General features: G+C 47.2%; 1 protein-coding gene across 5 annotated transcripts in view; it reads right to left on the bottom strand.

Annotated features, from left to right (window-relative positions):
* Positions 1-11858, bottom strand: part of Dph7 (diphthamide biosynthesis 7) — a 16623-nt gene extending 4765 nt beyond the window's left edge. Inside the window, exons 1-9 of one of the 5 annotated variants that reach the window (XM_017797650.2) lie at positions 11445-11845; positions 10929-11062; positions 10520-10607; positions 8660-8751; positions 7643-7815; positions 1356-1425; positions 1190-1255; positions 772-944; positions 136-239 (exon numbers count right to left, since the gene is read on the bottom strand). In XM_017797650.2, the coding sequence (XP_017653139.1) occupies positions 196-239; positions 772-944; positions 1190-1255; positions 1356-1425; positions 7643-7815; positions 8660-8751; positions 10520-10607; positions 10929-11062; positions 11445-11585 (981 nt within the window). In that variant the 5' untranslated portion in view covers positions 11586-11845 and the 3' untranslated portion in view covers positions 136-195. The other 4 variants (XM_029562566.1, XM_017797648.2, XM_029562567.1 and 1 more) reach the window with 4 other exon arrangements.
* Positions 11859-12590: the final 732 nt, after the last annotated feature.

Genomic DNA, 12590 nt, shown 5'->3' with positions numbered 1-12590 from the left:
ACACACACACACACACACACACACACACACACACACACACACAGAGCAACCCCTTTATATACCTTTGTGAAAATATGAAAACAAGCTTCAAAATGTTCAAAATCCAGGTCACAAAAGAAGGCAGAGAACATGAAGTGGCTGAAGGCTACGAGGTTTAAAGGTGGGAAGCTAAGGTAGTCTTCCAATTGCTTCTTCTCAGAGTGGGAGTAGAGGGAGAGGAAATAGAGGGAGATTGTGATCTGAGAATGAGGGGAGAAAGGAGGAATGGAGGCTTGGCAAGAGAAAAGGACAAATAGTCCTACAATGTGCACTCATGCCAGAGAAACAATGTAGTCAGCCAAGCAAATCCAAAGACCTCCTAGACACACCCTGGAAATTCAGCCATAGGTAGAGCTGGGCTTAATCAATGCCAGATTCTATGAGAAAGGGGGCAAGGGAAAGCCAGCACATGTCAGACATAGGGTGACCAGAGTCTAAGGTGTTTACAGGCAGGAAGCAAAGAAAAGGCAGGGCAAGGGTGGTCATGAGTAAAAACTGATAAGGCTCCTGGATAGAGTCCCAGTGAAGTCGGAGACCTGCCAAAATACAGGAGGAACCATTATGACTGATCTGGGCATGGAGAAGCCATGATGAGAGTATATTTCTCAAACTGAGGTCTAATAATGGCACAGGTGGAGCTATAGCAGGTTCTAGGTGTGGCCTGGGAGCATGCAGGCTGGAGAAAAGCTTAGCTGACTACTGTCCTGGGGTTAGGAAGATGTCTCTACTTACCAGTGTCCTTCTGGAAGTTGAGGATCTTGAAGCCATTGTGCATACAGGCTGCCAGGAGTAGGTGGTGGTAGACTGGGTGCCATTTGAGCCTCCACACGCCTCCCTGCACCGGCACATCTGCCAAAGGCTGCTTCATGTTCCGAGTATCCCACAGCAGAACATGCTCATCATAGCTGGAACCATCCAACCATTGGCATGCAGGGAAAGCATATGCTAACATGTTCCCCCAAGATTCCCTGGTAACAGGGAACACCTCCCAGAAGGCCTGTCCCACAAACCCTTAGGGACTTACAGAAGCCCCACTTCCAGGACCCAGATAACTGAACTGACCATCTGAGATCTCTGCACTGAATGTTGAAGTCCTCGTAGAGAGGGGGTGAGAAATGCACAGACCAGCAAATCTACTCCAGGGACTCACCTTCCAGTAGCTAGTATATGTTCCCGATGGGGGCTGCTCTGGATGCTGCACACACCCATGGAGTGTCTGTAGACAAAGGGGGACTCTTGAGCACAAGCAAGGTAGGGGATGAGAAGTCTGAGGCAGGAACATGGAGGGGCCATGTTCTGACCCTGAGACCAGCTACCTCTTGCTAGTAAAGACAGATGTACCAAGCATCCTGGTGTCCCAGCCTCTTAGAAGGCCGTCATCTCCACCTGTGGGAACACAGAAAGAATTCCATCAACAATGGCATTAATGATGGGGAACCTACAAGGAAGTCCTTTAGGTGCCTGTCTTGTGACTTTAGGGTACCACTGGTCAGGAGAACCCCAGAAACAGTCACCAAGCTTGCTAACTATCCAATTGGGGGGCAGGGGGCTAGGGCCTGGGTAGAATGGAAGACCAACAGGCCACAACTGCAATACAAAAAGGAAAAGTTGGAAATTGTGTGGTATCAATGTCCTAATCATGAGGATTGCTGGGTCACACTTGGCCATACTACCTTCTAGGAAGGTTCTAGTCATCAGAGCCCCTAGCTGCCCAAGGCCAAACTGGTCATAAACAAAATTCCTGCCCAGAAGCAACAATAAAAGCAGAAGACTGAGACTCCAGAAGATCCTTCTAGATCCTTCAGCACACTCCTATGCGCTGTAAAGGAAAATGCCCTTTGCAACCTTTCAGTTAAAAAAAAGACCTGTGGGGCTGGAGATGTTTCAGCAGTCAAGAGGGCATACTGTCCTTGCAGAGGGCCCAAGTTCAGTCCCCAACACCCACATCAAATGGTTCAAAACAGCCTGGAACACTAGTTCCAGGGGATCTGACACTCTCTTCTGGTCTCTGCAGGCACCTGCATATATGTGGCATACATATATATATATGCATACACACAAAATAAATCTTTTTAAAAAGGGACTAGAGAGATGGCTCAGTGGTTAAGAGCACTGGCTGCTCTTACAGAGGACCTGAGCTTGGTTTCCAGCACCTACACAGTGGCTAACAATCATCTACAACTTCAGTTCCATGGGATCCAACACCCCTCCTCTGGCTTCTGCAGGCACTGCACAAGACTTACATACATGTAGGTACACTCATATACATAAAATAAAATTTTAAAAAGACCCTTAGCCAGGCGTGATGGCACACACCTTTAATTCCAGCACTCAGGAGGCAGAGGTGGGTGGATCTCTGAGTTCAAGACCAGTCTGGTCTACGTAGTGAGACCCTGTCTCAAAAAAAAAAAAAAAAAAAAAAAAAAAAAATCCTTGTGATGGTTTCAGAGAAAAGATTACCTTGATCTACAACCAATCTTTAAAGAAAAGCAGTGTCAAGACACAGGGTAGATGGTGGCATCCTGACAGAAAAGGACTCTAGAGCAGGGTTCAAAAGAAGGGTGAAAAAGAGCAAAGGTAAAATGCTGAGCAGTGTCTACTTTATCTACCACCTACCATTCATCCATCATTTCTCCATCTAACCAACTATCTAACCAACATTTATACATCCACCACCCAACCACGACCACCCATCCATCAAATCTACCTAGCATCCAACATCTACCCATCTACCCTCCATACAGCCATCATTCATCTGTCATGTCACATTCATCCATTCCCCACCCATCCCACATCTTTACACCCACCACTTAACATGCACCCACCATCTATCCACCCATCTAATAGATATTTAGTGAATATACAATATGGATCCCTGTAATAGGACACAAAGGACACGGAGTAAGCATGTGCTCTACAATTAAATAAAACAGCAGAATCAGCTGAGCTATGCATAAAGCCAGGTGAACCTTAAATATGAGCTGCTATGCTGAGTGTAATGGCATGCACCTTTAGTCCCAGCACTGTGATGCAGAGGCAGGTGAATCTCTGTGAGTTCAAAGCCAGCCTGGTCTACATAGTGAGTCCCAGGCCAGCTGGGATTACAGGGAGACCCTTTCTCAAAAAGACCTCCCCACCCAAAAAAAGACCTTACTCTGGGAAAAAGAAAATAGGCATCAAGCACATAATCAGAATCAGGATGAGTGCTGGGTGCCATGAGAACAGTAAGAGATCAGACATGGGCTGGACTGCTGGGGGGGGGGGTGTCCAGGTTTCTCAAGTTTAAGCTTAGTATGCCAAAGAAGTGAGGAAAAAGACCACATGGTGTACCCAAGGAAAGTCAATGGGGAGCAAACGCAAGTCATTAACAACAGGAACAAGGGGCTGGAGAGATGATGGCTCAATGGTTAAGAGCACTGGCTGTTCTTGCAGAAGACCTGGGTTCAGACCTACATGGCAGCTCACAACTTCCCGTAACTCCAGTTCCAGGGGATCTGATGCCCTCTTCTGTCCTCTGTAGGCACTGCACGACACAGGTGCACTCAAAAAAAAAAAAAAAAGCTGGGTATGGTGGTAGCATGGTAGCATGCCTTTAATCCAAGCACTTGGGAGGCATAGGCAGGTGGCTCTCTATGAATTTGAGGCTAGTCTGATCTTACATAGAAAGTTTCAGGTCAGCCAAAGAAACATAGTGAGACCTTGTCTCAAAAAAAAAGACCCAATTCAAACCAAACCAAACCAAACCAATCAAAAGAACAGGACAGAAAAGGCAAGCTGGACCAGACCACACAAGGCCTTGGGAATCTCAGGTATTTTTAATTTTATCCTAAGGAGAATGTGAATTGTAAAGGGTTCTAATGATGAACAAGGAATGATAAAGTGTGTGTGTTCCTATAACAATCAAGCTTATTTCTGAGTGAAGACTGGATTGGGAAGGTCCAGAACAGATGTAGGGCCATCACTTGTGCTGTTTCAACGAACTAGAATAGATGGTGGTCTGGACAGGTGACTATAGGGGACAAGAGCAAGAGAACACATGCATGGGCGTGGTGGAGCAAGCCTTTAATCCCAGCACTTGGGAGGCAGAGGCAGGTGGATCTCTGTGATTTCCAGGCCAGCTGGGCTACAGGGAGACAGGGAAGGAGGGAGACGGAAGGCAGGAAGGCAGGGAGGGAGGCAGGGAAGGGAGGGAGGGAGGGAAGGAAGGAAGGAAGGAAGGAAGGAAGGAAGGAAGGAAGGAAGGAAGGAAGGTAGGTAGGTAGTTGGAAGGGCTAGAGAGATGGCTCAGCAGTTAACAGTACTGACTACTCTTGCAGGACACAGGTTCAATTTCCAGAACCCACATTCCAGCTAACGACAATCCATAACTCGTTCCAGGGGATCTGACACCTTCTTCTGACCTCTGCAGGACACAGGTGCACTTATACACATGCAGGGAATACACTCATACACATAAAACAAAAATAAATACTGTAAGAAAATAAAGTTGGAGACTGGCAAGATGGCTTAGTAGTAAAATGCTTGCTACATAAGCATGAAGGCCTGAATTTAAATCCCCACCACCCATATAAAAGCTGGTGATGGGGTATCAGAGGGTAGGGTGGAGGTGGGGTGGGGCAGAGGGAATCCAGTGGCTTACTGACCAGCAGCCAGTTTAGCTGAAATGGTGAGCTTCAGGTCCAGTAAGAGACCCTGTCTTAAAAAAATAAGGTGGGGGATAGAGAGATAGCTCAGTGGTTAAGAGCACTGGTGGTTCTGGCAGAGGACCTGGGTTTGAATCCCAGCACCCACTTGTCAGCTAACAACCAACCCTTCTACACCCCAGTTCCAAGGGATCCGATGCCTTCTTCTAACCTCTGAGGGCACTAAATGACCCAGGTGCACTTACATGCATGTAGGCAATATACTCATACACATAAAATAAAAATAATTTTTCTTTTGGTCTTTTTTTTGGTCTTTTTGAGACAGGGTCTCCCTGTAGCCCCAGCTGTCCTGGATTCACTATGGAGACCAGGCTAGCTTGGAAATCACAGAGCTCTGCCTGCCTCTGCCTCCGGAGTGCTGGGATTTAAAGGCGTGTGCCACCACGCCCTGTTTTTTGGTCTTTTTGAGTCAGGGTCTCCCTGTAGCCCCAGCTGGCCTGGAAGTTGTTATGCAGACCAGACTACCCTTGAACTCACCTGCCTCTACCTCCTGAGTGCTGGGATTAAAGGCATGCGCCACCATGCCCGGCATATAAATTTTTTTGTTGTTGTTTTTAATCTTTTTGAAACAGGGTCTCCTTGTAGCCTCAGCTGTCCTGGAACTCGCTATGTAGACCAGGCTGGCCTTGAACTCACAAAGATCCGCCTGCCTCTACCTCCCAAGTGCTGAGATTAAAGGCGTGTGCAACCATGCCCAGCTAAAAAAAAATTTTTTTAATTGATTATTATTTTTATTTTATGTGTATGCATGTATTGCCTACAGGTAGGTAAGTGCATCCATGTTGTGCAATACCGCAGAGGTCAGAAGAGGGCTTCGGACTCCCCTGGAACTGGAGTTAAGGACAGTTTGTAGCCGCCATGTGGGTGCTTGGATTTGAACTTGGGTCTTCTGCAAAAACAATCAGTGTTCTTAAACGCTGAGCCATCTCTCCAGCCCCTATAAAATTTTTTTTAAAAAAATACTTTATTATTGTTTATTTTATGTGTATTCGTGTATTGCCTGCATGTAGGTAAGTGCACCCGTGTCGTCCCCAATGCCCGTGGAGGACAGAAGAGGCTATTGGATCCCCTGGAACTGGAGTTACAGATAATTGTTAGCTGCCATGTGAATGCTGGGATCTGAACCTGGGTCTTCTGCAAGAACAGCCAGTGTCCTTAACCGCCGAGCCATCTCTCCAGCCCAAGCCCCTATAAAATATTTTTTTTTAAATAAATAAGAACCTACATGCAGGCAATACATGCATACACATAAAATAAAAATAGTAAATATAACTGGCCATGGTGGTGCACGCCTTTAATCCCAGCACTCAGGAGGCAGAGGCAGGTGGATCTCTGTGAGTTCAAGGCCAGCCTGGTCTACATAGTGAGTTCCAGGACAGCTGGGCTACAGGGAGACCCTGTCTCCAAAAGACCAAAAAAAACCCAAACAAACAAACAAAGATCTGGGAGATGCTCAGAGGTTAGGAGCACTGCTGCTCTTGCAGAGGACCCAGGTTTGAAGGCCAGCACTCACATGGCAGCTATCAACGGTCCATAACTCCAGTTGTAAGGGATCCGACACCTTCTGACCTCCTTGGGAACTGCACGACACAGGTGCACTCACATATGTGCGGGGAATACACTCATACACACAAAATAAAAATTAATTTTTTTTTAAAAGATCTGGACTATACAATAGAAACAGGGTTTTTTTTTTCTAGAAAACAGCAATTGGAGTAATAACATACTCTAAAGAAAGGGTCTAGACAGAAGCTAGTGGAAACTGTTCTTTTTAAGTTAGGGTTCTGACTGGCCTTGAACTTGTGTTGACCTTGATCCTCCTACTTCTGCCTCCAAGTGCTGGAATTACAGGAGTAGGCCATGATGCTCCATGAAACAGACTATTTCTGTCTAAATGGAAGGAGCCAATGAAGCAGAGGAAGGGCAATCACGGTAAGTCAGAGTAGAAAAAGGAGACAGAGGCTGAATGTGTGGATGCGATCCAGGACAGAGGCTCAAGTGGCTCCTGTACTAAGTCATGGTTATTAGTGAAGACCTCAGCAAAAGTGGGTAGGTGGAGAAGCCAGAGAACAGGATGAGGTCACCCAGCTTCCTGACAACCTTGCAACTCACCCAAGATGTTGGCCCACAACCACTAATCAAGAACTGGAAAAAAGAGGTCAGATTATCACTTTGGTTCTTTGTACGTTTGGTATCTTCAGTTTTCTCTGAGGCCAGCCTTTCCCAGGTTACATGAGTTAACCCCTCCTGGGAGAGGCTGCCCAAAGTGGCCAGTTTTGTTCATTTCTCATTCTCATACCAGCAACCCCAAAGTACAAACTACTCAACAGGTCAGAAAATTCACCAATTTCCCTCATGCTTCCTTTCCTTTTAGACAGTAAGCTATATCCAGAAAAAGACAAACCTGAAATCAATATGTCAAAGTTAACAAAGAGCAAGCAAATCGTGTGGACATTAGAAGAGATCAGATTCCACAATGAAAGCACCTGCTCCTGCCAGCCCTGACTGGTTTCACCAAAGGCCTTAGGTACCCAAAGACAATTGTACTCACTTCCTTAGGGCCATGGGGTAGTGCCAGCCATAGCTGCTGGCTAAAGGATGTACCTTCCATTAGTCCTTCTTAGGTCCTCATTTACTTTGAATCATAGCTTTGGCCCAGTCCCATTCGCCCCTCCCTTTGTTCTTTACAATTTTTCTTTTTTTAATCATTTTGAGACAGTATCTCCCTGTAGCCCCAGCTGAACCAGAACTCACTATATAGACTAGGCTAGCCTCCAACTCACAGAGATGCACCTGCCTCTGCCTCCCAAGTGCTGGGATTAAAGGCATGTGCCACCACGCCCAGTCCTCTTCACAAATTTTTATCAGAGGTGACTACACTGATATCCAAGAATACTGACCTGAATACACGAGTTCTGTCTGCCAGTAATTGAAAGCAGCAATCCAGGCCTCAAAGTGATGGGCTGGCCACGAGGCCACCGGATGAAGTTCAGCTGTAGCCTCATTCACCATCAGGAGGTGCAGCTGCCCCTTAGAGTCACTGCTAATGATTTTCAAGGGCTGGTCTCTGGCCCTAGAAGGAGGGAGCCAACCGAAAGCCTGTTAAACTCTACTTGCCACCCTTTTCTTCTGCTTTTTTTGAAACGGGGTCTCATGCAGCCCAAGTGACCTTGAAATCCTTCTGCCTCAGTCTGCCAGGTGCTGCTTTGGTTTGTTTTGTTTGTTGGTATTTTTGAGACAGGGTCTCCCTATAGCCCCAGCTGGCTGGCCTTAACTATGTAGACCAGACTGGCCTTGAACTCACAGAGATCTGCCTGCCTCTGCCTCCTGAGTCCTGGGACTACAGGTATGCGCCACACCTGGCCAGGTGCTGCCTTTACAGGCATGAACCACCACTCAAAGTTCTCAACCGCCTTCTTCCAGTTCCCAAACATGCCCCAGGAAAGATTTCCCAGACCTGGCATGTGGCCGTGTTGCCAATGAGGCTTCTTGGGTATCATTCAAAGGATGAAACTACCACATAGTTTGTCACTGAAAATAATTTTGGCTTCTCTTTATTAACAGTATCATCACTACTTATCTAAAATGCTAGGATTGTCTGTTTTAAGATGGATTAGGACAGAGGCTGGGCATGGTGGAGCAAGCCTGTAGTCCCAGCCCTCGGGAGGCAGAGGCAGGCAGATCTCTGTGAGTTCAAGGTCAGCCTGGTCTACATATAAGTTTCAGGCCAGCTGGGGCAACAGGGAGACACTGTCTCAAAAAGACAAAACAAAAAAAAAAGAAGAAAAAAAAAGATCAGTGACATTCCAGGTTTGGGGAACCAAGGCTAGCAAAAGGTGCTTTTAAGCTCCTCTGGCATGGAAGCAGGAATTGGTCCTCAGAGGAGACTTAGACCTCCAATCAAATCTGGCCCTTACCTTCCAGGTTTCCCAGTGGACCAATCCAGGGACAAGGACAGATACTGCTCCTCCAGGGTAAGGCTGGATACTGGCTGTAGCATATAACCATTCTACTAGAGAGAAAAGGAACTCCCTTGTCGAGACAAGCCTCTATTCCCTAAACTGTTCCCTATATGAGCAAAATACATCAGCCACTTTTAAGATAAGGGCTCTTATGTTGCTCAGACTCATCTTGAATTTGCTTCAAGCTCAAGTAATCCTCTCTTCCCAGCTCCCAAATACTTGGGAATAGAGGCAGGCTCTGGCTCACCTGGGTTTTTGTTGTTTAACTTTGGTTTTGGTGCTGGAAATGGAGCTGAATATATCATGCATGCTAGGTAAACACTCTGCCATTAAGTCACACATCAGTAAGCCTCAGCCATATGTCCCAGCACAGGGCTGGGACTGAGGACATGGGAGCTCATACCTTTGGAAAGACATTGCCACATACATGAGCTTTGGACAAAAAGGGTTTCTCAGCCTTGCCTCTGTGTACTCCTAGATACATCAGCCACCTTACTGAGCTCCACAAATCACTACTGGGACATGCTCTGCACCCCCCACCCCCGTGCCTTCTGGATCCTACCTAGTCCATTTTATCTCCAGATACTATGAAAATGAGAACTTTCCACTGATTTCCACTTCAGAAGCCAAAACAGCCATTAAAATGCTATTTTTGTTGGGTATGGTGGCAATACACCTTTAGCCCCAACACTCAGGAGGCAGAGGCAGGTGGATTTCTGTGAGTTCAAGGCCAACTTGGTCTACATAGTAGTGAGTTCCAGGACAGCTGGGGCTATAGGGAGACCCTGTCTTAAAAAGACCACAAAAAAAAAAAAAAAAAAAATCAAAAACAAAACAAAATGTTATTTCTCTTGTCTAGGATCTATGTTAGTTTTATTATCTAAACCACCTGACTTTGGCTACTGCACCAAAGTCCTTTCTCAGATATTTGTTCTCCTACCTTCCAGTCTGGTCCTTGGATCTAGTCCTCCTTCCCTCATTTCTAGGACAAAGCTGCTGCTCTGAGCAGACCTGAAGCAAGACTTTCTACACAGGCTCTCAGCTGCCACCAGTAATCATGTGCTGAACCTATGCACTGCCCCACGACAGCAACAGCTTTAGTATGTCACTGCCTCCCAGTTTTAGCAGCCTATAGGCTGTTGATGTCACTCCACTACCAAGAAGTACCTTTTCCCCTCCCTCCCACAGTCATTAGATGAAGTCATTTTGTAAAAGCACAGCACAGGATCACTGTGCTAACCCTAACCCCTGGAGGTTAAAAAAAAAATCACCTTGGAGGGTTGGAGAGATGGCTCAGGGGTTAAGAGCACTGGCTGCTCTTGCAGAAGTCCCAGTACCCACATGGCAGCTAACAGCCATTCGTAACTCCAGTTCCAGGGGAATTCAATGCCCTCTTCTGACCTCCATGGGCACTGTATGACACAAGTGCACTTACAAACGTGTAGGCAATAAACTTATAGACAAAAAAAAAAAAAAGAAATCACTTAGGAATGAAGCTCTTCCAATATTTGTAAGAAATACCATTTCCACATGAAAAATCCACTGCTATTTTCAGTCCCAGTAGCAACCCAAGAAAGGCTTGTCCTGCTTTCCTTACAGAACCCCCAGACCTACTGATAAATAAACAAGCCAGTCCCTGTAGCCCTTCTGCTGAAACACTGTGACCCTGTCTCACCAGAACCCAGTGCAACTTAAAAAACTATACTTTCTTAGAACATTTATGGCAAAGTCTACTACTGAAGAGACCATTCTAGAAAAATGTATCAGCATAGCCCCCTCATCAGCACTCCCCCCTGAGATGGGCCCACCACTGACCTCAGATTCCATCAGCCAGAATACCTGTACAGATCCATTAGCATTTGCCAAGCCTAAAAGAGCATGGCCAGCCACTGGGATGTGGCACCTGAGGAAGAACACAGAACACAGTTTGCACCCACAGCTTAAAGGAACATCATGAATCCCAGTGACTTATCAAATTTCAATTCCAAAACCAGTTTAGAGCCAACTGTTCTGTCTTCAAACCAAAGGCTCTCCAGTGGGTAAAACTGCAACTCACATTGCTTCCCAAGCTAATCCTGAGTCTAGAGCTGGGAAACTGACCAGGGAGCTGTCTCAAGGGTCCTTCCACTGTCAAGAACAGCAAATTAGAGACCCACAGTTGAGTTTGTTTCTTGCTGCAGGCCCTTAGGGCATCAGGCTTCCAAATCAAGTGTGGCTATCGTACCATTTCATGTCCAAGATGGCAGAAGTATCCCTTCTCTGTACCTCAACCAAAGGGTTAACAGCGTTGTCTTCATTGAAACGGTACAGGTAGAGCCGACCCAAACGAACTTGAGGTTCACTGCCATCCAGTGCAGCCTACAGAATATGCATATTCTGATTACCTTAACAGACACTGAGAACATAAGGGATCGGAAACTCAACAAGGAGGGCCAGGGCATAGAATGGCCTGTCTGGAAGCAGAAACCCTCAAATTTCTACGCAGGCAAAGTATCTCTTTTCCCGAAAGTGTTCCATTATCAGGGGGTTTCCCGGACCCAGCACTGCCAGGGCTACTGTGCGGGAACGGTCCTGAGCAGCCTACAGTGCCAGGGCCGTGAGTTCAGCCTTTAGCATCTAGCTTAGGACACTCACAGAAGCCTCCCAGAGGTGGGCGTGGAACAGAGGTCTCATTCAACTCTTTCCATAAGCTCTCACGGTCCTAGGCCAGTGGCCCCTCTCCGCCCCGACAGCCGGGTACCTGGTCTTCAGGCGCGTGCAGCTGGTAGGTACCGCAGGCCAGCAAGTGCCGGCAACCCTCCAGCGGGCACCACTCCACCGAATCTGCAGTGAGCTCGGTGTCCACCGCCTGCAGCTCGCTCAGAGCCCGGGCGCCCGCCATCTGCCCAGAGCCAAAAAACACGGAAGGCACCTCCTCTCGGCTCTCACGAGTCCCAGACCTTCCGGTTAGGTAAGGCCGCCAAGATGCTGCGCCTCCTGCCGACTGGAGGACCACGACAGGTACCGGTGGGCAAGGGAACCCTCAAGAAAACTGGGCGCTGAAGCCCAGCCAGGTTTTAGATCTTGTGGATCCAACCGTGTCCCGAATAAATATGCATGTTGAAGTCAACCTCCAGGACCTCAGAACGTGACCTTTGAAAATGTGGTCTTTCCAGTAGCAGGCTAAAATGCAGTTCCTAGGGTGAGCCCTGATTCAATAGTTTTATGTAAAAAAAATTTTAGACAAGTTCTTCCTTAGCCCCAGCCAGCCTAGAACTTACTAGGACCTGCCTCTGCCTTCGGACTTGCTGGGGTTAAAGGCATGCCACCACACCTTTTTAAGGGAAATTTTTGAAAAGAGAGGCTATAGAGGGGCTGCCCTGTGAAGCTTGATACCATTCACCTCCAAGTCCAGAAGGCTACCAGATGTGGAGACATGCATCATCTTTCTCCAGCACCTGCAAGACTGTAGACCTGGCAGCATTGAGATGAATCTTTCAACTCTCGTTTTTTAGTTCACCCAGTTTGTGGCACTTAATTACAGCAGCTCAGTTGAAGCAGTCAGTGGACTCTTGGGTATCCAGCCTGGGACCTGAAGCAGGGCCGGGGCTAGAAGTACAGCTTGCAGACCAGTTGGCAACTGAGGCAGATGGTAGCACCCAGGGCATTCTGAGAAGCCCTCAAACCCTCCAGCACTAGAGTGCTCCAAGGCCAAACAGCCCAACACACTACACAGGGTAGCATTGAGCTCCACAACTGAACCACTAGAATATTCTCTCATAGAATAGCCTAGGTACACAGCTACAAGTACCAAGAATTTAAGATGATCAGATGGGGGAAACCAGGGGACAGTGTCAGATGTGGAAAACAGGTACAAAAGAGCTCCCTGACTTCTTTTCACTTGGAC

Source organism: Nannospalax galili, unplaced genomic scaffold, assembly GCF_000622305.1.
Source record: "Nannospalax galili isolate Female #2095 unplaced genomic scaffold, S.galili_v1.0 scaffold35, whole genome shotgun sequence".
In the NCBI taxonomy this organism is placed as follows: Eukaryota; Metazoa; Chordata; class Mammalia; order Rodentia; family Spalacidae; genus Nannospalax; species Nannospalax galili.
Note: the sequence above shows the minus strand (reverse complement) of the source record. Positions and strands in the feature narration are given on the sequence as shown.